Source organism: Podarcis filfolensis, assembly GCF_964270895.1.
Source record: "Podarcis filfolensis genome assembly, chromosome: 4".
Taxonomy (NCBI): domain Eukaryota; kingdom Metazoa; phylum Chordata; class Lepidosauria; order Squamata; family Lacertidae; genus Podarcis; species Podarcis filfolensis.
Window position 1 is genome coordinate 30169304 of NC_139607.1, and position 26664 is coordinate 30195967.

Here is a 26664-nt window from a genome sequence, read left to right on the forward strand (position 1 = left end):
GGAGCACGGCTAGTTCGATCGCACAGAGTGTCACAGGGGAGCCACAACTATTATTTAGAATGGAGCGTGCATGCCCGCATTAGTGCCCTAACTGTTCCCCTACCGAAAATGTCACCGCACGCCACTGACCTCTGCCCCACAACGCTGTCTAAGGGGGCTGGTGGGAGTTGGAGACCAACAACTTCTAGAAAGCTCCAGGTAGAGAAAGCCTGGGTTAGAGACGAACGTTTTGAAAGATCCAGGACAATGTGCAGTGATTTGAAAAAGAGGGGACGGAAAATTCCTTCAGAAGTAGAACCATCCCCAACCTCTCTCACCAACAAAGAAATGCAAAAAGCAAATAGTAAAGAGAACCCACACAAGTGACGCTGACACAAAACCCCACACATACACTTAGTAGAAGAATAGAAGCATTGCCACCCGACGCCACTCCTCTCACTGCTCCCCCCCTCCACCTCTTTCCCCCTTTTCTTCCTAACCTGACATGGTATGTAACACTAATGTCTCACAACAAATGAAACGGATCTGTAGAAAACGCAACTTGAAAAAAGGGACAATGCACGTGTTTTTGTCGATTAAGAAATCTTTCATTTAAAATACATTTTGAAAAGAAGAAGTAAAGCGTGCAGATCATTTTGCTGTCTCGAAATTTAAGTGCTAGCCTGATAGCCACAAGCAACAGGGAACTGCAGGCCGCAAGCCAGAGTGCTCCATCCTTCCCTTTACACCTAGCAAAGAAATGCAACAGGCTGCTGTAAGAGGCCCACAGCGAGCTAGCAAACATTCATGCGAGCTAGTCGCTTTTGCGGGCTTATTTACAGCAAACCGTATGCAGGATTTGCTGTGGTTGTCTTCTTTAAACGACGCCTCCATGGCATTTGGTATTCCACGTGCTTCCAAAAGGCAGTGTTGGGTGAGGATGGAGAGGCCATGTATTTTGCTCTCCATTTTATAGTTCCTTGCTGGTGAATGAGGTGCCTGAGAGACTCCTGCAGCCGTTCGTAGTCCCCAATTTCCTCCATTTCCAGCAGAATCACTTTCACGTTATTTTGGATGAGGACGTTGTAGAATGCGATCTGATGCTCGTATGCAAAATGTTCACTCTTGGCCAGCCATTCTGTTAGAAGTATGATCAGTCTTCTGCTCTTTTGTATTCTACTTTCAATTGCACTAATAGCATCTGCCAATGTATAAAGTACGTAGTTAAGAAATAGCACAAGACCTTTCCAACTCTATGGTGCATGTTTCAGAAGGCTATTAAAAATCTAAGGCTCAGAATATACCCACTATACCAACACTGGCCACTGCATCTAAAGTAAAGAGCACCAGCGGTGCAGTCTGCCTGTGGTTTTTCAAGTGGTTTCTTGTGACTCTTAGAATCAGAGAGTTTGGAAGAGAAAGCTAGAGCATCCTCATCAGATGGCTAGCTAGGCCTCTGCTTGAAGACCTCCGGAGCCTACCATGCCAGAATTGGACTATTTCTGGCGCAGCTTGAATTGAGCCTTGTCTACTAAGGAAGAGCCCCCACCACAAGCAGGGCTTGCTTTCAGTGCTAAATATAAATTCAGTGCCAATTGCAAGCCCTGCTTGCAGAGGAACAATTGGAACACATTCTAATGGTCCTTTGATACCAAAGATCACCAGTGTTGAAGCAATGATTCTTCAACATCAACTTCGTTGGACTGGTCATGTTGTGTGGGTGCCTGATTATCGACTTCTGAAGCAACTACTCTATTCAAAACTTAAAATCTGAAAGCATAATGCTGGTGGCCAACGAAAGAGATTTAAAGACTCTCTCAAGGCAAATCTTTAAAAAAGTAGTATAAACACCAACAACTGGGAAAAACTGGCCTGCGAGCACTCCAGTTGGAGAACAGCCTTTACCAAAGGTGTCATGGGCTTTGAAGACACTCAAACTCAGGATGAAAAGGAGAACTGCATTTGGCAAAGCCTCATAATGATCAACTCCTGCCCGGAAATTAATGTTCCCACTGCGGAAGGATGTGTGGATCCAGAATTGGCCCCCACAGTCACTTACAGACTCACTGTTATAACTGTGTTTATGGAAGACAATCTTACCTGGCTACAAGTGATCACCAAAGAAGAAGAAAGAAGAATTTGACGGCTGTGGCTGGGGGCCAAGGAAGGAGGAATGCCAAACAAACAGGCCTTATTTGACCTGTGAGCTGGAGGTTCCCCAGACCGGTTCTAGATTATATTTTATTTCAGCTCCCATCATATCTGACCATGCGTCAGGCTGGTCCAACAACACCTGTGTAGGGCCACAGGTTCCATATCCATGATCTACCATACTGGAGCTCTGTGTTGACTAGCCTTTATTCTCAGGCTAGTAGTGGTATGTAACTGAGATCATGGCAGTACAATTTGTAATTCACAGCTTCTTCATTGCACAACAGCTTACCTTCTCCAGGCAACACGTCTCTCCCATAAATGCACAATCTATACCCGCATTGTTTTTCTAAAACCTCCGGTAGAATCTGATGAACAAAAGAGCCCATAAAATTATTTTCGTAAGTGTCATTTGTGGGATAGATAACATATGCATCATGTACTTTCCCATCTGCGAAATAAAACAAGAAATAGGTGCAAAGCTGAAGTATGAATTTTAGAAAGCTGTTATTTTTCAAGTTAGAAATGCAGAATTCATTTGGTTGTACAGGTTAAACAGCCGGATTACAGATTATTAGCACGCCTGTTTGTAAATCATGTACCATATATGCAGCATGCTTAGCACAATTTTTAGAATTTACAAGCATGAAAAGAACACGGATAGACTTGAAATTAACCAGCCCATTGAATGTGAATAAAGTTGCATGCACCATAACATTAATTGTGCATATTTGTTATACTATAGTGGTACCTCGTGTTACAGATGCTTCAGGTTACATACTCCACTAACCCAGAAATGGTTCCTAGGGTTATTACTTCAGGATGAGAACAGAAATCGTGCAGTGGCGGCAGCAGGAGGCCCCAATAGCTAAAGTGGTACCTCAGGTTAAGAACAGTTTCAGGTTAAGAACGGACCTCCAGGCATAGCTGTCAACTTTTCCCTTTTCTTGCGAGGAGTCCTATTCGGAATAAGGGAATTTCCCTTTAAAAAAGGGAAACGTTGACAGCTATGCCTCCAGAACGAATTAAGTTCTTAACCCGAGGTACCACTGTATTTAGGATTATTATATCAAATTAGTAAAGCTGAAGAGGGGAAATGAATTCCAAGAACTTGAAAGCAAAGTTCTTAGTAGGGGCAGATCTACTAGGAGACTAATGAAGCTTAAGCCTCCAGGGCCCCTTATCCCAGAGGGGCCCCAGAAGCAAATTCAGCCCACATTGCTTAAAATCGTTAGGTCTAGTAGACCCAATTTGAGTTGCACAACTCGAATTGATTCATTTTTTGTTGTATATGTTTCAACAATCCCAGAGTTTGAGAGTGAGTTGCACAGATGTTGTAAATGTGGAATTCTGGGTGGTGCACATGATTCTCTCCCCCCCCCCCTTTTGATCCTCACAAGAAACCTACGAGGCATGTTCTGCTGAGAGACAGTGACTGGCCCCAGGTGAGTTTCATGGCTGAGTGGGAATTGGAACTCTGGTCTTCCAGGTCATAGTCCATTGCACCACACACTTCCAAATTCAAGGGAAGCAACTGCCAAGTGATAAAATCAACATGTCGTGTGCCTTCTGAAGCAACTTGATCCAATTTAAGCCACTCCCGGTACTGCCATCAAAACAGAGTTAGTCCATCCTTTCCCACCCATTATAGCTATTCATTGCTCTGCTCCCTGAAAGCAAATTTGCATTCCTCTTGTATAATAATAACAATGGTTTTTTAAAATTTAAAACGTCAATCCTGAAAAGCTTCCCTAAACAGAGTTGCCTTCAAATGTCTTCTAAAAGTCAGATAGTTGTTTATTTCCTTGACATCTGAAGGGAGGGTGTTCCACAGGGTGCGTGCCACTACCGAGAAGGCCCTTGTAGTGTGACATCCACTCAGATCCATACAACCTTTTATCAAGTGGTAATTCACCATGGTGAACGTCCAACTACATGAGGAGCCAGTCATCTGTAGATCATGGATAAATTCTTGGCTCTGGGACATAACAGTGCCATGCAACTGCTCATTACTGCTTTCACAAACTGAGCATTCATACTCACCATCCCTAGATTTATTGCAGTTAAATATCCTTCGGACGCATAAGACAATGTCAACATGAAAAACATGGTAAACCATCACCAAGATCATTGTAAGACCTGCTAAAATAGCAAACACCACAATCACGTAGGTGTTGCTATGACCTGATGAAAAGAAAATATAGAAGATTACCAAAAATATAAATCTATCCTGGGCTCTATTTTCAATCACACAAAGCAGCAGTGAAAGTAGAGATGCTAGAATAATAAGTCTGGAGTAGACTAACCAGGATGTCTTGTGTCATGAGAAGGGCTGGAGCTCAGAGCCAGCTCACATGCTTTGCTGGGAAAGCCCTTCTCTAAAACTTGGAGAGGTGTTGCTCTGCAGTGCAGACAATGCTAGAAGGTCTAATGGGCTGACTTGCTGTGTAAAGGAACTTCCTGTGATGACCTCACTTCAATTAAACCCCAGGCCACCACTTCCCAGAATGAGTCCTCCCTCTGTTCCATTATTGCTAGTCTCAGTTCCTGTCACTGCGTATTGACCCTCAAAGCAGCCAAGGTGTCTTGATTTGTGTACGGAGTAACTGTTAGACATTATCAAATGGGGTCTGAGTTCTGTGGCAACTTCCTGGAAGACATTTGGCAATGTAGTTCTGGACTCTTTAACCGAAGCACTGCAGGTCTGGGCTTGTGTAATACATAACTATTAAAACTGGAGAGTATCCACTGGTCAAGATGGCATTCTAAGTGTTTCTTATCAGTTAAAAACTTTGAGCCAAAACAGCTGCTCCTCCAGTGCTTGTTCTCCAATTAAAATATATGACTTTTAAGCCCACATAGAAGAAAAACAGATAAAACAGATACAGTATGTTCCTTGCCTGTACATAGCAATTAACATTAAAAGTTGAGCCAACTGACTTTAAAATCTTAAAACTGTTCAGAAAAAAAACAAATTAAAACTACAACAGACTATGCATATCCAGGACCAGCAGCCTTACTCATCACCATCTTCACCTAAAACTCCACCCTATGGTGAAGATTTACCTCTTTGCCCTGAATTGTGACACTTGAGATACATATTTTCAGGTCACTTTGTTATTGTGACCGTAATTTGTGTGAGACTGTTACAAAACGTGTTCTTAAATTGCTGTAACCCTGGGACCTTATGATGAAAGGCAGGTAGGAAATCATATTTATAAAAACAACAAATAATCAGTGGATCCAAAAGCACAATTGTGGCAGGGAGACATCTTTGCCTGGTGCCTCAGAGCTGACACTGGCAGAGAAGGAGCAGGTTCAACCTCCTTAGGAAGGAAGTCCCACTGCCCAAAAGATGGTGGACAACTCAAAACAGAGCTTCTGAGAAAGATCTTCTAAGTACAGGCTGGGTAGGGTCATACTGGATTGTTGAATGGTTGTTTCATACGGTGATTGCTCCAGAAAACACACCATGCTAGTGCTTCTGTGTCCTGACTGATGGTTCTCTATTGTCTCTGAAGTGAAATGCAAGGATTTTATAATAAATCTCTGAATGGATCGAACCCTTCACGTCTCAAAGGCCATTTCAGGACAAGGCCAATCATTTAATTTTTGTGGTGACTGGGATTCTTACCATCTCTACAGCCAATAAAGGAACTCCTACTAATCTAGCCTATGCAAGAAGCCTAAAGGGTAGAGAGAAAAGATTGGCATCCTTAAATTGGCTGTACAGTGGTATCTCGGTTTTCGAACATAATCCGTTCTGGAAGTCCATTCCAATACTGAAATGTTCGGAAAGCGGAAGCCTCAAAACGCAAGCCTCAATACAGAAAACTCAAAATGGAAGCCGCGTTTCCTGTTCAACTTCAGAGGCACGTTCGAAAACCAAGGCACTTACTTCCGGGTTTTCGGCGTTCGAGTTCCGAAACGTTCGACTACAGAGGCATTCAAAAACCAAAGTACCATGTGGCAAGGAGAACTTGGAGAGCATGATTTTGATCAGACAAACAGCAAGGAGGGAATGGGTGCCCCTTAGACTGCAACTCCCACCATTCCAGATTACTGGCCATGCTGACGTCCCACTCAATTAGCATTAAAGGATTTGAAGATATTGCAAAAGTGGTGGCTTACCCTGGTAAACTTATCATACATTTATAGGAATTGTAGTTTCAAAACATCTGGAGGGCCAAATTTGCGGAAGCCTGTGACCTAGCCTCTCCTCCCCAGTTGGGTGAGCTTAGCTGCGGCAATGGCCTCCGCCTCCTGGCACTCTTTCTGGCTTCCCCACGGAAGCCGCCATGAGAAGGAAGAGGAGGCAGGGTGTGTGGTCCACAGCTGCCACCCTTCCTGCTGCCTTTGACCACCAGCACAGTGTCTACACAGTGTCTCTCACACACCCCACCCAGAGCTGGCCAGGGGGCTTGCTTGCCACTGATGCTGCTCATTGCTGGTGGGGCTGCAGAGATGGCAGAAGGCAAAGGAGGGGAGCGACTCTTCCTTGTATATTTAAAACACACCCTTCACAAACTAGAGTTCCCAGGCCAGAGATGGCAGCATATTCTGATTCGCTTCAGGTGTCAACATTTCCTGAGTTGCCCTGGTGACTTGCCACACATATACCCCTGTACCCTGGCAAACAAGTAACGTAGGCCTTGTTCCAGCCACTTAGAGGCACTTGAGGAAGGCCAAGAGCAGGCATGGTGGGAGAGTTCCGAGGGAAAGATAGCAACAATGTCCTCCTTACGCTTTGAGATTTGACAGTTGCTGAACAAAGAGGATTAAAATTCTTCTCACCTTCACCTGCCCCTTTGGGCACGAGTGTCACTTCTGTTGTTTCGTACTCCAGATCATTGGCCAGGACACATCTAAAGGTTAAGCTGAGGTCTTCTTCCCTCACTTCTGTGATGCTTAATTCAGCCTCTGCAAACTGTCCTTCGCCAGGTACCATATACCTAGTAGAAAGAATGTCATTAGAACCAGATTACCTTTGGCAACCTAGAAGTGGAATTTGCTTCACTTGGTGCTCACAATGGGACAGTATCTTTTCAAAGCTAAACAAGAACTGTTGTTGTTGTCATTGTCATCATTCCAGGTTTTAAAAACTGATTCCAACATATTTTTTTGGGATTGCAACTGATTTTTTTGTGATATTAAGCTGTTATCGTTTAAAATGCATTTTTGTAAACTACTCTAGAAATTCTGGCAGCATCATAAAAATTAGCTAATTAAATTATTTCTCCCCTCCCCCACCTCCTAACAATGGACATCTTTTTACTTACGATTTATTGGATGTAACAAAGCGGTTGGAATCGTTTGCTTCATCGAATTCCCAAAAGCTTATGGCTATGCCTTGCTTTCCATGGCCTAGCCATGCCTTACATAAAAGTTTCACAGGAGAACCTAGAAGGATGAATCCATACATCATCAGCATAAAATTAGACCCCCAGGTCATCCGATGAAACCGAATGGGTGGAGATTTAGGACAGACAAACAAAAATAAACAGCTGAAGAAATAGTATCATTACCAATCTCTACTTCTATAACGTCACCATCCTTTGGATATAAAACTTTAGGAGATGTCAGTAAAAAGGAATCTGTGGAATTCGAGGGCAAGAGACAGAGATAGAAAACATTAGATTAATGTTTAAGCTGTGATTTCACAATTTAGAATTATAGCTTATATCCATAATATTTTCCAAGTTATTTTAAATACGGCATCACTTAGATTACTTCAGTGTGATATCAGAAGAGTAATCCCTTTTGCTTATTTAAAAAAGCAAACCAAACCAAAAACAACTCAACCCCACAAATATAAATTAGGATTACTGCTGATTAGGTGGAGCTGTCGTTATCATGGACAAAACTGACTACATTCAGGAGGCTCACAGACAACTTTCCAATACCGCCTTTTACATAAAATTGGACTCAGACCCCACACAAGAATACAAAAAAGAACTGAACAAGATTGTTAAGGAGCTACCCCCACACATCCAAGAACAGATCCTCACCAACACACCAACAGAACCTCGACCAGGAACTTTCTATCTTCTACCTAAAATACACAAACCAGGAAATCCAGGACGCCCCATCATTTCAGGTATTGGCACTATTACAGTGGGTGTCTCCGGTTATATGGACTCTGTTCTGAAACCATATGCCATCAGTGCTCCCAGCTATGTACGTGACACCACAGATTTTCTGAGGAAAATACAATCTTTAAATAATCTTCCCAACAACACTATACTAGCTACTATGGATGTGGAATCTCTGTATACCAACATCCCACACAACGATGGTTTACAAGCTATAAGGAACACCATTTCAGACAAAACCACAGCGGACTTTGCCACCAAACTCTGCCAATTTGTCCTTACCCACAACAACTTCAAATTTGGTGATGACCTGTTCCTTCAGATCAGCGGCACAGCAATGGGCACCCGCATGGCCCCACAGTATGCCAACATCTTCATGGCAGATTTAGAACAACGTTTCCTAAACTCCTACCCACTCAAACCTCTCTTGTACCTGCGATACATTGACGATATTTTTATCATCTGGACACATGGTCAACAGACCCTGGACACCTTCCACCAGAAATTCAATGATTTTCACCCCACAATCAACCTAACAATGAATCAATCTATGCAAGAAATACATTTTTTGGACACTACTATAAAAATACAGGATGGACGCATAGACACCACCTTATACCGTAAACCAACTGACCGACAAACATATCTACATGCCTCTAGCTACCATCCCAAACATACCAAACAGTCCATTGTATATAGCCAGGCACTACGTTACAGCCGTATCTGTTCCAATTCTACAGACAGAGACTCTCACCTAAGAGATCTACAGCAAACCTTTTTAGAACTAAAATACCCAACAGATGAAGTTAGACAACAGATCAACAGAGCCAGACAGATACCCAGAGAGAACTTGCTGCAAGACAGACCCAAAAAAGAAAATAACAGAACACCTCTAGTCATCACATACAGCTCCCAAGTCAAAACAGTACAACACATCATCAGAGATCTACAACCTCTCCTGGACAATGACAGTTCTCTTTCTCAAGCTCTGGGAGGAAGACCTTTCATTGCCTACAGACAGCCACCCAATCTTAAACAACTCCTAACCCACAATAATGTGGAGTTTGGAACTGACAGGGTCAGAACTCCGAAGTGTCCTGTATCTAGGGGGAGGAGGGGGAGTAGAAGGAGGAGCTTGTCGCAGAGCAGTGACTCACAGTGTGTGACGACTTCCAGACTTCCTTTCACTTCTCGCTGAGCAGCAGCTTGGCACAGAAGCTGCGAGTGTGTGCTTTTGGAAGCACGGCTGAGAATGCCTCCAAGTTCCGACGGAGGAGACTGATTTATGGCTTGTAAATAAACGCTTCTAGAGATAAGAACCGAACTGTCTCTGGACTTGATTTATCCCTCATCTCACACGGACAGGACCGCTGCGACTCTGCTCCCCTGCCAGATCAGCTTCTGAACAGAGCTGCGCAAAGGGAAGCGTGACTGGACGCAGGGTTTGATTTATCCAAAAATAATACTACAACCAGACGTAACACGGACACTGGCACCAGAGCCTGCAATAAACCCAGATGCCAACTTTGCTGCCACATACACCCGGACAACACCATTACTGGCCCCAACAACATCACACATACCATCTCGGGACTATTTAATTGCTCATCGTCTAACATTGTATATGCCATCAAATGCCAACAGTGTCCCTCAGCTCTCTATATTGGACAAACAGGCCAAACCTTACGCCAAAGAATAAACGGACATAAATCGGACATCAAGAATCACAAGACAGAGAAACCAGTAGGAGAACACTTCAATCTCCCAGGACATTCTATACAAGATCTCAAAGTAGCTGTATTACTACAAAGGAATTTCAGAAATAGACTGGAAAGAGAAGCTGCTGAATTGCAACTCATTACCAAACTTAAAACCATGGAGAGACCTGGTCTGAACAAAGACATTGGATTCTTATCTCATTATACATGACAAAGCCATTTTTCACCTTCTCACCCCTTGCTTTTTCCTGTAAGACCTATTGCAGTCGTTAAGAGCCGTCAACAGGCTCATCTCAGCTATCTGCCAACCACCCATTCCCACCACCCTTCTGAGTAATACCCCTCCCCACCTTCTCACTATATAGAAGGATCTGGCAACTTCTATTTCAGTGTATCTGACGAAGTGTGCATGCACACGAAAGCTCATACCAAGAACTAACTTAGTTGGTCTTTAAGGTGCTACTGGAAAGAAAAAAATTTTTGTTTTGTTTTGACTATGGCAGACCAGCACGGCTACCTTTCTGTAACTGATTACTGCTGAGTTCAACTCTAGTAGAATTCAGGCTGAACTTTGGACCAGAACATTCAGAGATTACAGGGAAGACTTTCCAAAGCCATTTTGGGACAAAATTGTAGCAAGGTAAAGAGTAAAGGGCCCCTGGATGGTTAAGTCCCGTTGAATTCAACTATGGGATGCGGTGCTCATCTCCGCTTTCAGGCCAAGGGAGCTGGCATTTGTCCACAGACAGCTTTCCGGGTTATGTGGCCAGCATGACTGAACTGTTTCTGAAGCAATGGAACACAGTGACGGAAGCCAGAGTGCATGGAAATGTCGTTTACCTTCCTGCTGCAGCGGTAACTATTTATCTACTCATGCTGGTTTGCTTTCAAACTGGTAGGTTGGCAGGAACTGGAACAGAGCAACGGGAGCTCACCCCGTTGCACAGATTCAAAATGCCGACCTTACGACTGGCAAGCCCAAGAGGCTCAGTGGGCTCAGGTGGCACTGTGGTCTAAACAAAATTGTAGCAGCTGGAAGGAAGAGTTAAACCTTCCTTCTCAAGCATTTCAGTCCCAGTCAGAAAACCCCTCTGCTTCTGGCTGCTTCTATGGCACTCCCATTTATGAGAGCGCTGACCACACAAATTAATCAATTTACATGGCAAACACAGTTACAACCTGGGGTTGTTGTTATTCAGTGGGAACTTGCCAGAACTCAGTTCTGGCACCTGTCAGGTGGGCACCATTGCTATTATAAGAGAACAAGGGAGGCATTCATGGTGAGTTCTGGCACCTTCCCCCCACCCCTAGAAAAATAGCACTGGTTACAACTTTTAGAATAATCACGTCAGACAGAAATATAGAACAGCATAGAGATTCCCCACTATGTCTCACACAGAACGAGAACAGACCAAATGCTGGAAGGCTGGCATCCAACATCTCTTGTCCCAATACCAATTACAAGATCTTCAGGTAATCATGAAGATGGAGAAGAGGCACTTAAGAGACTATCTCTTTAGGTCCGATGCAGAAAGAGATCTAACCATGATTGCTTCTACCAAGAGCTCACCATGGTTCCCACTTATCAAAATGGAGCATGCCCGAGCAAGATACCTGACAAAGCTCCCACTTGCCATACTAAAAATTGGTTTTACAGAACTACAATTCCAATCGATGCCCTCGGCGGTGTTGGATGGACGGTACGGCAAAGTACATTACAAAGAGAGACTCTGTCTGTGTGGACAACCCAGCACTGAGGACCTGTGCCGTTATTTATAGATGAATGGGTACCGCTTTATAGCGGGAAGGTAAATGGCGTTTCTGTGTGCTGCGCTGGTGCTGGCTCGCCAGAGCAGCTTCGTGATGCTGGCCACGTGACCCGGAAGTGTCTCCGGACAGCGCTGGCCCCTGGCCTCTTAAGTGAGATGAGCACGCAACCCTAGAGTCGGACACGACTGGCCCGTACGGGCAGGGGTACCTTTACTTTACCTTACCAGAACAGTTATTATAGAGGCTTTAGCGGGCCTGAGCAAACGCATCCGCTGCAAAGTTTAAAAATAAGGGGAATGTTACTCTGCTGAATTGTGGAACTTGTTAACACAAGTTGGATAAGGATATAATCAGACAATATATATCCTCTCCTGCATCCCTGAACATTCCCACATTTGTTACTTATAAAGTAGCACTCTGTGCACTGGCAGCTAAGAAGATCAGGAGGAAGGAACTAGATAAAATAGCAGTCAACTGCAAAGGGGATTCAGATATTTAATCTGGCACATCTTACCTGAGAATCTTCTGCTATTCTATTCTATTCAATGCAACAAATAATTTGATGGTTTTATTGTATGTGTGGTGCCCGATGATTTTTATGGTTATTGTTGTTGTGTGTGTTTTTTTGTTTTCCTTCTGAATGATGCCTTGGCCTATGGCTAGTGCAATAAATAGTTTAATTGAATTGAATAGAACAGCATAATACTGTAAAGACTGGCTCATCATTTAATACCACTTCAACACCAGTTTGTGCTTATAGGACCACACTACCTTTTTAGGAACAAAAGCACCCTTGGTATGCACAAACACACTACGAAATGTTTGTTTGTTTGTTTATCGAAGAAGAAGAAGAAGAAGAAGAGGAGGAGGAGGAGGAGTTTGGACTTGATACCCCACCTTTCACTCCCCTTAAGGAGTCTCAAAGCGGCTAACAATCTCCTTTTCCTTCCTCCCCTACAACAAACACTCTGTGAGGTGAGTGGGGCTGAGAGACTTCAAAGAAGTGTGACTAGCCCAAGGTCACCCAGCAGCTGCATGTGGAGGAGTGGAGACGCGAACCTGGTTCACCAGATTACGAGTCCACTGCTCTTAACCACTACACCACTGCTGGCTCAAACTGGTTAATGTCCACTATCATCTTACCTGTAATTGTTAAAGGCGTTGTTGCAGTTACTGGAAATGCTCTTCCACCATGGTGGTATGTAAACTGGCAAGTATAGTATCCACTGTCACTTTTAATTGCATCGGAAATGTAAAGGACATTTTTAACTGCTTTGTACCTTGCTCCATGAAGAAGTTTACAGTCCTAAAAAACAGAACACATATTCATTTTTCACCACTGTTTAATGACTTAATAACTATTATTATTACTAAAGGTAAAGGGACCCCTGACCATTAGGTCCAGTCACAGACGACTCTGGGGTTGCGGCGCTCATTTCGCTTTACTGGCCAAGGGAGCTGGCATTTGTCTGCAGACAGCTTCCAGGTCATGTGGCCAACACTTCTCAGTTGGGCACCATTGCCATTCTAAGAGAATGTGGGGAGTGTTCATGGTGAGTTCAGAGGAGCCAAAGTTTCCAGAAATTCATAATGCCTCTGCAAGTAAACTATCTGCATACTTGGGGCTGTTGGAAATTATAATCTTAAGGACATCTTAGACCTTGACTGCTGTAGCAGAGGAACCCAAATGGTGCACAAATAAGTAACAGCAAACAATAAAACAATATTTTAACATTGTGTGCTGCTATGTATGTGATATCATATTGTCAACAGCTGTGTAGTTCCTTATTGGGAAGAAAGTCGGGATATGTATGAGGAAATAAATAATGATCTACCCATGAACAAGACTACTGCCATTTCCAGGGCAGTGAAGGGTGACAGAACTAGTGTGTGACCTCAGTGGTGGATGTTGGGGTCTCAAATTTAGCAGCCCTACACCTCTTGTGCTCCACTGCAAATCACAGTTGCATTGTCCCAGGCACCCCTGAGACTCTGAACCCATCGCACTTCCCTAAATCCACCACACAGCTCACTCAATAATATGCCGGAGAGTCTCATGGTCGTGAATTATACCTGTCAAGCCTGCCTGGGCATGAATGCTGAAGTCCTCCACAATTTCAATGCCAAGTCCTAAATTTCACCTGCACAGTCAGAAAGGGAGTGTGCGAGCCTAACGTCAGATTAATACATTCAAAAGTGGTTGTATTCAACACTTACTTCCTGGCAGAGGAGATGGCATCTCAGCAGGTAATTGAGACTTTCCCTTCTCATTCTCTAGAGGAGGCTGATGCTACACAGAGAACCTTCAAGTCCAACACTGTCTCTCTAGAACCATACAGCCAGATATCGATGATACATACCTTCAACCACTTTGTATCAGATGCGTTTTCATAGTCGTTATAGCTAGGGCAGAATATTTTAGCTGATCCAGGGCTTCCAGTTGTTTCCAAATAAAGAGCATCTTCATAATAACAAGTGCCTTCTGTATTTGGATTTATTATGACACTCATCATTTTAGGAGCATACCTGTGAACACAAAGCAACTCCCATATATTTTCTTAAGATATATTTTCTTAGGCTACTTTAAATGAATTCAAATCTCCAGGGCCTGATGAGCTGCATTCAAGGATACTAAAGGAGATTGCAGGTGTAATTTCAGAGCCTTTGTCTATTATCTTTGAGAATTCTTGGAGAACAGGCGAGGACTGGAGGTGGGAAAATGTTGCCCCCATCTTCAAAAGGGGGTGAAAGGTAACTAGATGCCAGGGAAGGTCCTTGAACAGATAATTCAATAGCCGGTCTGTGAGCATTTAGAAAAGGATGCTGTGCTTACTCAGAAATAAGTCATGCCAGACCAATCTGATTTCTTTTTTTATAGAATTACAAACTTGTTGGATCAGGGAAATGCTGTGGACATAACGTATCTTGATTTCAGTAAGGCTTTTGGCAAAGTCCCCCATAATATTCTCATGAGGAAGCTGGTAAAATGTCGGTTGAATGTGGGTAACTGTTAGGTGGATTTGTAGCTGGTTGACTGACCGAGCCCAAAGAGGACTCATTAATGGTTCCTTGTCATCCTGGAAAAAAGTGACCAGTGGGGTGGGCCCATTCTGGGCCTGTTGTTCAACGTCTTTATAAATGACTTGGATGAAGGAATTGAGGGGATGCTCATCAAATTTGCAGATGACACCAAACTGGGAGGGGTAGCTAATGTCACAGAAGACAGAATCAGAATTCAAAATGACCTTAAGAGGTTGGACAACTGGGTGCAAGCTACCAAATGAATTTCATTAGGGACAAGTGTGAGGTTCTGCACTTAGGCAGGAAGAACCAGATGCACAAACATAGGATGGGGGACACCTGGCTTACTAGCGGTATATGTTAAAAGGGTCTAGAGGTCTTGGTAGACCACAAGCTTAACATGAGTCAACAGTGTGATGCAGCAGCAAAAAAAAAAGAGAGAAAAAAAAGCTAACACTATTCTAGACTGCATCAACAGAAGTACAGTGTCCAGATTAAGGGAAGTAATAGTACTACTCTATTCTGCCTTGGTCAGACCACACCTGGAATACTGTGTCGAATTCTGAGCACCACAATTTAAAAAGGATGTTGAAAAGCTAGAACATGTGCAGAGGAAGGGCAACCAAGATGATCAAGGGTATGGAAACTAAACGTGATGAGGAGCGCTTGAAGGAGCTGGGTATGTTTAGCCTAGAAAAGAGGAGACTGAAGGGAGAGATATGCTAGCCATCTTCATATATCTTAAGGGCTGTTACATGGAAGAGGGAGCATGATTGTTTTCTCCTGCTCTGGAGGGTAGGACTCGAAGCAATGGCTTCAAGTTACAGTGGTACCTCAGGTTACAGACGCTTCAGGTTACAGATGCTTCAGGTTACAAACTCTGCTAACCCAGAAATAGTACCTCGGGTTAAGAACTTTGCTTCAGGATGAGAACAAAAATCGCGCAGTGGTGGCACAGTGGCAGCGGGAGGCCCCATTGGCTAAAATGGTACCTCAGGTTAAGAACAGTTTCAGGTTAAGAACAAACCTCCAGAATGAATGAAGTTCTTAACCAGAGTTACCACTGTACAAAAAAGGAGATTCTGACTAAACATTCTGAAAAACTTTCTGTTCAGCAGTGGAACAGACTCCCATGAGAACTGGTGGGAGTCCTTGGAGGTTTTTCAGCAGAGGCTGGGTGGCCATCTGTCATGGATGCTTTAGCTGAGATTCCTGCATTGCAGAGGGTTGGCCTAGACGACCCTTGGGGTCCTTTCAATTTTATGATTCTATGACACACACTCATGCAAAGCTTTTGCTCGTTTTTTACTTACTCAGGATGGAAGCATGTGTAATTTCCATTGTCCTCAACGGATGCCGGCAGAAACCAAAGCTCATTCCCAGAAGCATGTACTCGGGCCCTTTTGTCTGTAGAGATGGTTGTATCCCCACGCTGCCAGACCACAGTGTCATGCACAGGGCACTTTACAACAAAAGCCTCACCTTCTATTGTAAGCCCTGCAAACATACATATAGATTCAAAATTCCTTTGCAAAATATGAAGTGATGGGGGCTTGGACAAAAACATTCTGCATACCTACATCAGGAGAGATTTCCTAGCTTGTTTAATGCTGTTGGTAATGTCATACTAAAACCAGTAACTGTGTCATGGAAACAAATGCAAAACAGCAACAACAACAACATTCATCTACATGTGCCCTGTTCTGGATTAGGAATTGCACTTTTGACATGGACATGATCCAGCTCATGAATCTTCACACCATCCCAGTACAAAATGCATCCCTATCAAAAGATATATCAAAGCAGTTTAATGGAGCCCAAATGAACACAGTGACACAGGTAATAGTCCGTCTGCACTGGCTGAGTGGTCATATAACCTGGTTTTCATTGATCAAATTGCAGTGCTCATGGAAACTGGATTGGGGTGTTTATGTATATTTTAACAAAAATTTTCAATGGTAATGGTGTCACGTCAGCGCTGGAAGAGGGAAAAACTTAAACATGTAGCAGAGTTCAGCAGAGTTCCCAAAAAATAGACCAGAGGCAATTGTACTTTACTGATACTGAAATCAGGCATGGCGAAACTTGGCCCTCCAGCTGTTTGGGGACTACAATTCCCATCATCCCTGACACTGGTCCTGTTAGCTAGGGATGGTGGGAGTTGTAGCCCCAAAACAGCTGGAGGGCCAAGTTTGGCCATGCCTGGATACATAATGGTCACAAATCCAATACAATCTGGATTGGCACAGTCCATAAAAAAATCCAGTTGCAGCACTTAAAATCAAACTTAGAAATTTAGAGTAAGACTAAACCTTAGCACTAAGCATACAGAACAGGGCATCAGAACAAAGAAAGATGAAGCAAGAATGAGAGCCCAGGCTCCTCATTGCCTTACTATAATAGTCAGCATGACCTTGACAGAAACATAACAGAACCAGTTTAAGCCAGCTGTACACAGCTTCCCAGAGAAATAACCCAACCACCTTATTCCTGTTTCTCTCACATAGAAATAAACCTTTCCAGAACACTCTTCAACTAACCAGAATAGGAAAGATCTCTACACATCAGATTAATACTTTATGCACTAAGAAATGAAAACTGACAAATGGGTGTCTAGATCCTTCTAGTTTAGATGCACAACTGTGACCAGCAGTTCATTCATTCAACAGAATGAACCAGTCATATTCAAGGTATTTCTGTGAGTAAAATCAGCGCAGTGTAAGACTTACAGTATTGCGGTTTCCCAGCAATAGCAGAGAAAGCCATGAGCAAGATGAAATACAAGAGAGTCATTGTGTTGCTAAATTGGGGGGGGGGGGGAGGGAAACACATTAGAAAAAGAAAAAAAAGAAAGCCCTGTTATTTGACTCTTCAAAATTATCAGCATGCTGAAAGAGAAAGATCTACATTTTTTCAATTGGAAAGACATTGTTTTGCAAAATTCCACCTGAGCAACTTGTGCCTTGTTGTACTGAATACTTGCACAGCATTTCAGTTTCAGCTCAGAGACTGATATTCAACACCGCAAGTAAAAAAGGCAGCTCCATAACTAATGATAAATAATCATCCTCCACATTTCTTTCACAGTAGCACTTTTATCTTCTTTGTGGAAATCCCCTCCCACCTTCCGTTTTATGAAATAAGTTAAAATATCTGATTGTGAACTGCTTAGTAGCTGATAGACCAAATGTTCCAATATTCAGAATCGTGATTCAAATATTAATATAGGATCTGGCTATAAGAAAATAATATCCAGAGCTGAGACTGTCCTGCTGGAATATCTAGAACTCAGTACACTGGCTGCATACACACCCCACATTTAAGGCACATTTCCCCCCCCCTCCCTCAAGAAAGCTGGGAACAGTTGCCTACCCTTCAGAGTGCACCCATAGCAAACTACAGTTCCCAGGACTGTTTAAGTGGGGGATGCACTTTAAATGTATAGTATGCGTATACAACCACTTACTATTGCAATGCTACTGTCCATGGTGCCACAACAGAAATGGAAGTTGTGTTGAAGCAAATCACCTTCATTAATTCATTCATTTTATTTTTATGCTGCTTTTACACACACACACACACATGCTCCAAGCAGCTTACAAACCAAGAAACATTACAAAACAATTTCATAACAAAGCAAAATAACAAGATTATGTAATGATCTTATCCGAGCATTTCCGAGCGCAAGGATTATCTCAACGTATTTATTTATGAATTTATCAGTCACTCTTTATGACAAAGTATAACAAGGCAGAATACAACATATCCTAATTAATTATTATAATATTATTATTATTGCAAGTGACCCACCAACTGAAGAGTGTGAAATGGAGAAACTTGGCAGGTTCCCTGTTCCTCTTCCTTTCACTGAGATGCTTAGCTGATCCAAAACACTAAAGGGTTTCATTATATCTATAGCTGAGGCTCCTCCTCCTGTGTGGTTTGTGAACTTACCAGCTATCAGTGTCGTATGAAACGCTGTGCAGATAAGGATTTTGTTGAGTAAGCAAATTGCAAAATTATTTCCTGCCTCAAATTGCCATCGCCTCAAATTGCAAAATTATTTCCTGAACTGATATTGTTTACAAAAGTTCTGTGCTTTCCCATCTCTCTGCCGAGCAGTGGCAAGAGCCTAAGGGGGTTCCAGGCATTCACCCAGGGTCTGTGCTTCTTTGGAGAATTGAGACATGGCAGAGACAGTCATAGATTTAAGAAATACGGTTTAATCACCTATTTACACCTTCAGTCTGCAAGGAGGGAATCCAGATCTTACAGCATGGTCATTTCAAGAGAGGATTGTCCCCCACAGCAGTGTAGCCATGGAGTCCAAGGCATCTCTCTCAGCCAGCCTTCCCAAGATGGACCCCAGACTCTGTTTCTCCTTCTCCTTCCCAGAGTCCCTTGCTACCAGGCGTCCCAGGTGCTTCCCCAGGGTTTGTGTTTCCTTCAGAATGAGGGACAGTGGAGGCTGTGGTGTCTTTATGAGATATGGTTTATTTACACATATATGCAACCTGAGCCTACAATGGGGGGGCACATCAAAGCATTAACATCTCAAGAGGGTTTTGCTTCCCCCATAGCCACAGCCTTGGATGTCAGCAGAAATCAGGTATGTCTCTCCTTCAGAGGCTTCAGCCTGTTTCTTACTTCAGCTTCTAATTTACACACATACAACTCAGCCTTTACTGTATTTTCTAAGGGGAGGGGGCCACCCATTAGTTGTCTGGCACAGATCCGCTTCCTTGGTTACCTTAATGGCCTGTTACCTCACCAGCAAGCTTTCTTTCTTTCTTTCTTTCTTTCTTTCTTTCTTTCTTTCTTTCTTTCTTTCTTTCTCTCCTTCTCTCCTTCTCTCTCTCTCTCTCTCTCTCTCCTCTTTATTTCTATTGTCCCTTTCTTTTCTTCCTCTGCTTTTCTCCTTTGCCTTGTATCTTTTGTAGCTTCAATTTTATATGGAAAAATCTTAATTAAAAAATCTAATTATTTTTTTAAAAAAAGTTTTTTAACACTTGCTGGATCCAGGAATTATCAGGGTCTTGGTATACGGCCTATTCCCCACCAAACTAATAACAATATGTCATGGAGAAATCCTGTTTTTAGTATAAGAGGGAAACTTGCAAAGTTAAATACTGCTTTGTAGTTATAATTTAGGACTAGAATCAGGATATTTTTGAAATGTGTATGAATGTAATAATTCACTGTGTGCTTTCAAAGAATGGGGAAAGAACACCTATTAATAGCCATGACATCTGCTACAAAACAAGACATTATGCAAGATAAGCAGCTTCAAAGGAAATATCATTGTAAGCAGAACCTCCTCAGGATGCTGCTGAACTTCTTAGAACTATCAACTGTTCTTTCTTCTGTTATTGGCAATTTCAGTTGTTAAGCAGCATTTGGTAGCCAAACATTTGGTCAGTGCTTTATATACACACACACACACACACACACACACACACACACATATATATATATATATATATATATATATATATATATATATAGATATATATAAATGTTTGGGGGTATTCTTATTTTGAGTCAAGAAAATCACTATTTTATGGTTCAAATCAGGAAAAAGAAATACAATAAATCAGGGATGTCCAACAGGTCAATCGCGATCTACTGGTAGATCCCCCTGAGGTTTTGGTAGATCTCTGGCTCCCTTTCCTTAGCGTTGCTAAAAATGACTCCTGCCCCGGCCTCCATTGTTGTTTGATCTCTGGAAGGGAAGATGGAGGTTTCTCTGTGCTGAACCCCCCCCCCCCAAAATGGGGTTTCCCTTCCCCATAAAAGCTCAACAACTTTGAGCTGGACCCCCCAAAAACAGGAGTAGATTACTGCCAGTTTTTAATTCTGAAAGCAGATTGCAGTCTCTTGAGAGTTGACCCCTGCAGTAAATGGACAAAAGTACAAAGATTTACAAAATGTTTAGGGGTCTGCATACCCCTGCGTCCCCAAAAAAGAACTGCATTTGGTCATAGAGTATTCTGTGAGTGTGTGCACGATGGAAAGCTTCTGCAGAACACCAGCAGAGAACTGAATGATAGGAGTAATTTCAACCAAATCTGTATCCCAAATCTTTTTAACACCAATATTATTTCACAGCTCCTTCCAAATCCTTCATGAAATGGGCAATCATTAGTTGCACTGCCACTAAAACACAACTTCCCAACACTTTTCAAATTCAAATTGCTATTCAAGAACATGTCTAATAAATCTAAATAACAATCCAGCTCTAAAGTTGATTACTTATATTCTCAATTTCATGAATGACTTGTTTCTAGAAATACTGAAACTGCAGAAAAGAAAGGAAGGAAAAGAAATATCAAAAATGGAACCTGATCGTGGTTTTGTGCATTGCAGCAAGTGAAGAGTGCAAGGAATTCTTCTTGGGTACTAGTAAAAGCTCTGCTGTTGGTACCTCAAATAACTCTTCTGGGTACTTCTAGGTCCCTAAGCATCAAAGAAAGAGGTCTATTTTGGTTAAAACAAGACTGGCACAATGTGTTAGGTACTCCTGATAAGAGATCCCTACAGCTGATATAATACAAAGTAATTTATTAAATACAAGGATGTTTAAATGCCATTTCAAACTGCAAATGGAAACCTCAAGTACAAATTGTGCAGCTACTTTGACATTTGCTACTTTCCTTCTTCCACGGCCTCCCATAACATGTGGGCTCTTCACAGAGCGTAAGTGGAACCCCGTATCATATAAATATCAAAGTGTGCTATTTTAAAGCAAAATGGCATAACTCTTTGATCTGGGAGTCACATTGCCAAATGGTTATCAAACAGAAGGAATCCAGCGACGTCAAAACTTTTTTCAAAGAGGGCCAGATATGATGAAGTGAAGGACCGTGAGGGACGACCAAAGGGCCGACCAAAGTTGTTAACCTTTTTTTAGGATTTAAGTTGTTGAGGGTTTTTTGGGATTTTGCCCCAGGAAATAAACTGCCACAGAGGCTGCATTAAACTGACCAGTGGGCCGGATTAAGCCCCCGAAACGGACTTTGGACATGCCTGCAACACATCGTGGTTTTCAATGCTGTGCCATGTAGATTCATTTGAGGAAAATACAGCAGCAGCAGTAGAAACAGAATACCACCTTTATTAAAGGTAAAGGGACCCCTGACCATTAGGTCCAGTTGTGGCCGACTCTGGGGTTGCGGCGCTCATCTCACTTTATTGGCCAAGGGAGCCGGCGTACAGCTTCCGGGTCATGTGGCCAGCATGACTAAGCCGCTTCTGGCAAACCAGAGCAGCGCACGGAAACGCCGTTTACCTTCCCGCTGGAGCAGTACCTATTTATCTACTTGCACTTTGACGTGCTTTCAAACTGCTAGGTTGGCGGGAGCTGGGACCAAGCAATGGGAGCTCACCCTGTCGCGGGGATTCGAACCACCGACCTTCCGATCAGCAAGTCCTGGGCTCTGTGGTTTAACCCACAGTGCCACCCGCGTCCCTACCACCTTTATTAGGATCAGATAAAAGCCATAAACCAGTGAGCTAGCTTCCTGTCCCAGGCTGGATGTTAAGACCCTCCCATTCCTTTGCCTGATGATTGGATTTCCTAGTTAATTTGATGCTGTGACCATCTTCTGTGGCATCAAAGACTGCTGCTCCTAAAAGAAAACAGAGGGCTTCTCCAGATTGCTGTTTTTTTGTGTGTGTATTCTGAAACATCTTCTTAACATTAGTGCATTAGTTGTAGATTTATTCTGCTTGCAATTTGCTTTGCAATGCTTCCGCAATGGTACTGCATTATTGCTGTCTATAGCACACAATAAAACTAATAATAATAATAATAATAATAATTTATTATTTATACCCCGCCCATCTGGCTGGGTTTCCCCAGCCACTCTGGGCAGCTTCCAACCGAATATTAAAATACAATAACCTATTAAACATTAAAAGCTTCCCTAAACAGGGCTGCCTTCAGAGGTCTTCTAAAAGTCTGGTAGTTATTTTTCTCTTTGACATCTGGTGGGAGGGCGTTCCACAGGGTGGGTGCCACTACTGAGAAGGCCCTCCCTGGTTACCTGTAACTTGGCTTCTCACAGTGAGGGAACCGCCAGAAGGCCCTCGGCACTGGACCTCAGTGTCCAGGCAGAACGATGGGGGTCGATACGCTCCTTCAGGTATACAATAAAACTAGAACATTTATGGGATAAAAAGGTGGGATTTCAGCAGTAAGTTACAGGATATACACTGCTTGGAAATGAACCCAAACTTTTGCAGGGGCAAACAGTACTGAAAGCGGGATTGTGTGTGATTGCTCCAAAAGCATCAGGAGCACAGATCATCATGAATGTGCAATTTTTAAAAAAATGACCGCTGAACAGCCATCATGTGACACCCCTCCTCACAAAAATTGTGCAAACAAATCAGGATGAATGCTTAATGAACAGGTGACCTGGAAGCCACCAGACTGAAATCCAAACAGCATGATTATTTAAAAATTGTGCAACAGCCTTTGTCATAATGACTATTGTGGGTTCAGTTAAGCAATGCTGCTTTGCTATATTCCTGTTCAAGTCCAAACCACGTCATCTTTCCTGAACATTTTTGTCAATAAAAAAATGTATATCATTTTCCATTCCCCTATTTATCATGGTTGGAGTTATTTCACAAGTAAGTTTCTTACAGTTTGATACTGATGGTTCTGTGAACCAGCCTGAGACCTCCAAGTATAGCGTGTTATATAAATTCAATAAATAATAATAATATATTTCACATTTTACTTTTTAGTATTCTTTTGCCCCTTCTAAATCAATAAAAGAACTCGAAGTTAAAAACATCTCTACCTCTGAAACATTACATGTTTATCCGTAAAAAAATGTATTTCCTGAGAATCATTACTATTCATAACAACAATCGCAGAAGGCAAATATTGCAAAGGAACAAACAGTCTTATGGTACTTTAAGCCAGAGAGTTGTATCCAACTACACAGAGTAAACCCATTTACATTAATGGACCTCAGTCATGTTTATTACTTTTGATGGGTCTACTCTATGTTGGATTCACGGATAATTATTTTATTACGACATAAGCATTCATGGACTAGAGTCCTGTTCACTCAATGTATGAAGCATTGATATAAGTAAGGATAGGCAAACTTGTTCATTTCAATTTTCCCAGTTTTCCAATCTTAGGTCCACATTTCCACATCAGTTTGTGAATTTTTCTTTTGAGTTCTCATTAAAATCCATCAGCATTTTAATGCAAATTACTCCTGTTATACACATGCTCATATGTGATTTGCCTAAGACACATTTTTGCAAAGCAACATCCTCTAAAATGATGCATTTCTGTATGTTATTTTCCTGTATATGCACATTTTTATGGACACTTAACCCGAGTATATGCATTTTTATACAAATTAATTTTCTGGGAAACTACATTGCAAAGTTCAGAGAAGTGTGAATTTTGAAGGATGGCCATTTCCATGGTGTTTGCGAATTAAATCAAAATTGGGGCAGGTGTGTGTATGTATTTGCAGGGGATGAATAAGCACTGGGGGGCAAGGGAAATAAAATATAAAAAACACAGTCTGACTATTACATCAAAACTTAAACGAAAGTCCAATATAAACACAGTGACAATTCACAAAGTAACCCAACTACTCCCTGAATATTGCAAAGGTTGAGTTCAAATGGAATGGTGCATATAAGAGGCTGCAAATGATTTCAGCCACATCTAAGTCAGTCGTCAAGTGCTACCATAATACAGTAAGAGTAAACAATGAAAAAACTGCAAGGTTGAATTTCAGCAGAACAAAGAAACAATTGGCCAAATGTAGCTAGGGGCTACGTGTTCACAGAAAGAGACTTCCATTAGGGTTGCCATACATCCAGAATTTCCCGGACGTGGCTGGAATTCAGTCATAGGAAAAAGTGTCCATGTGGAAATCGCTGAATGGTGTCCAGATTTTCACTTTTTGGAGTATGGCAGCCCTGCTTCCATGGATCTGTCTCTAGCCAGGTGGTGTATCAGACACAAAGACCTATGCTCCAGATGTGATTCCCTTCTGTGAGCCAACCTTTTGCACAAAGCTAAAATCCTATTGATAGGCTGATTGGCAGGAGGAGGAAGTTGGTGGTCTAGATTCACTAAACAGCTGGTTGTCAACATTTCAGCTTTCTTTAAAACAGGATACACGGGTGTAGCTCATCCACATGCATTCAGCTGGAATGTAGCCACTGTGTGTAGTTTTCCTCCCACAACAAGAGAAACAAACGAAAAACCCAGCTCATCGTACATTAGTAGAAATACGTCGTTTCAAGTTTATCATTTTTTGTTTGAAACACCATGTGAATTTGGTACATTAAGAAATGCTAGTGGAAGTGATGTTGTCAAAAGCGTCCGTTTACCATGTACAAATGGTGGCTGTAATAGCATCATCCATCAAAGTAGCCTTTTGAAACAGCTGCACCAGGAGTTGTTAAAAGGATACGAGGGTTTCTGTTGTATTGAGAGAGGTTGGCACCAAAGGTAGTTCTGGAGAAATCTGGTGTCCTGGTGGCATTCGGTATCTGACCTTTTTCCAGAACTTGGTATTTGCAGAATAAGAATGCTTCTTCGTAAGGTCACCTTTCCATCTAATGGCTCCCTGCTTTTGCTTTATGTATCTAATGGATTCTGGCAAGCTGCTGTAATCCTCTATTTTACCCATTTCGATCAGAATGACTTTCATTCCAGCACTTTCACTCATAAGGGCATTGTACAAAGCTATTTGCTCCTCAGGAACCCCTTGTGATATACTGTAGGTTTGAAATCCTGGTACTAAAATAATGATTAGCCTTCTGCTTTGCTTAATGGTTTCATCAATAACGTTGACTACAGCTGTAAATTAAATAAATAAATAAGATAAATACCACATCAAATATGGGCTTCTGCAAGTAAATCACCTACTTTTTTGTGATATTCATGGATTCTTAACAATGCAGGAATTTTTCTTAGGAGGAAAAATCCCAGATATCTGACCATATGCACATAACATATTGATGCCTTGGGATTTGAAATACGTATTCAACTCTGTGTGGGTATCCAACTTTGGCTCAAAAGCAAGCAAGCAGGATGGAAAGGTTTGTGCTCCATATTAAACAGAACTGCAAGATGACTATCAGTTATTGCAAGTTATTAACACCTCATTAGTTTATGGATGAGACTGAGACAACCTCTTTCATTTAAAAAGCAATAAGGATGAATGAATGCTTTTTTCTTTTCTTTTTTTACCTTTTCCTGGTAAGTCATCCCGGCCAAGGATAAATAGATTATACCCACACTTTTTCTCCAAAACCTCAGGAAGCACTTTCAGAGCAAAACAATCTTGGGTATCTGTTTTTGGATACAGTACGTAGGCATCATAGATCTTGCCATCTGAAACTGAACACCACATGTAAACCTCTAATATTTTACTCTTTGATACTTGCATTTCCAGTTTTACTTGGTAAACCCCTCCAGGAAAAGCTAATGTTTGAATAGCAGCTGGTTAAGGAACAACATTGGGCAGACGCCATGATTTGATTCTATCTGGACTGCATGTTGATATGGCAGCCGCCTGCACTGGAAGACTCCTAGACTGATTAGGCAACACCAGTTTGTGAAGAGATTATGCGAATTTACAGAGGGGAATTTTGGATTACAGATTTGGAGCATAAAGAAGAAGAAGAAAGACATAAAATCCACACAGAAATGTTTTGACTTAACTCATTTGCAGAATGAACTCAGAGATTGTTGAAAATAATGAAGGATTAACATCAGAATGAATTATGGGAATTATTGTAATGGTCATGAAGTAGAACTATGAGGTGATTAGGATTCCCTCCAATCTCAAAGCATGAGAAGTCAGCCAAAAATTTATAATATTGGGACTGTTTGATTATTGGATAATTTGTATAATTTGGAATGTATAATATGATTGGAT

At 42.1% G+C, this 26664-nt stretch overlaps 2 protein-coding genes across 5 annotated transcripts; both read right to left on the reverse strand.

Annotated features, from left to right (window-relative positions):
* Nucleotides 1–565: 565 nt before the first annotated feature.
* LOC310761126 (interleukin-1 receptor-like 1) lies at nt 566–18736 on the reverse strand. Of its 4 annotated transcripts, XM_083610764.1 has the most exons (12): nt 18542–18566; nt 18198–18259; nt 17461–17531; nt 16045–16228; nt 14071–14236; nt 12854–13016; nt 7656–7724; nt 7410–7530; nt 6925–7082; nt 4174–4314; nt 2423–2581; nt 566–1180 (listed from the first exon to the last, which is right to left on the reverse strand). In XM_083610764.1, the coding sequence occupies exons 3-12, from the start codon at nt 17522–17524 to the stop codon at nt 816–818; spliced, it is 1590 nt and encodes a 529-aa protein (XP_083466890.1). In that variant the 5' UTR covers nt 17525–17531; nt 18198–18259; nt 18542–18566; the 3' UTR covers nt 566–815. The 4 variants fall into 4 exon arrangements, with proteins under 4 accessions (XP_083466890.1, XP_083466888.1, XP_083466889.1 ...); XM_083610762.1 differs by lacking the exons at nt 18198–18259; nt 18542–18566 and adding an exon at nt 18686–18736; XM_083610763.1 differs by lacking the exon at nt 18198–18259 and having other exon boundaries at nt 4174–4272; nt 18542–18624.
* Nucleotides 18737–23551: 4815 nt separating this feature from the next.
* LOC310761238 (interleukin-1 receptor-like 2) lies at nt 23552–26584 on the reverse strand. Its single transcript, XM_083611104.1, has 2 exons — nt 25974–26584; nt 23552–25580 (listed from the first exon to the last, which is right to left on the reverse strand). The coding sequence occupies exons 1-2, from the start codon at nt 26170–26172 to the stop codon at nt 25180–25182; spliced, it is 600 nt and encodes a 199-aa protein (XP_083467230.1). The 5' UTR covers nt 26173–26584; the 3' UTR covers nt 23552–25179.
* Between the last annotated feature and the right edge of the window lie 80 nt (nt 26585–26664).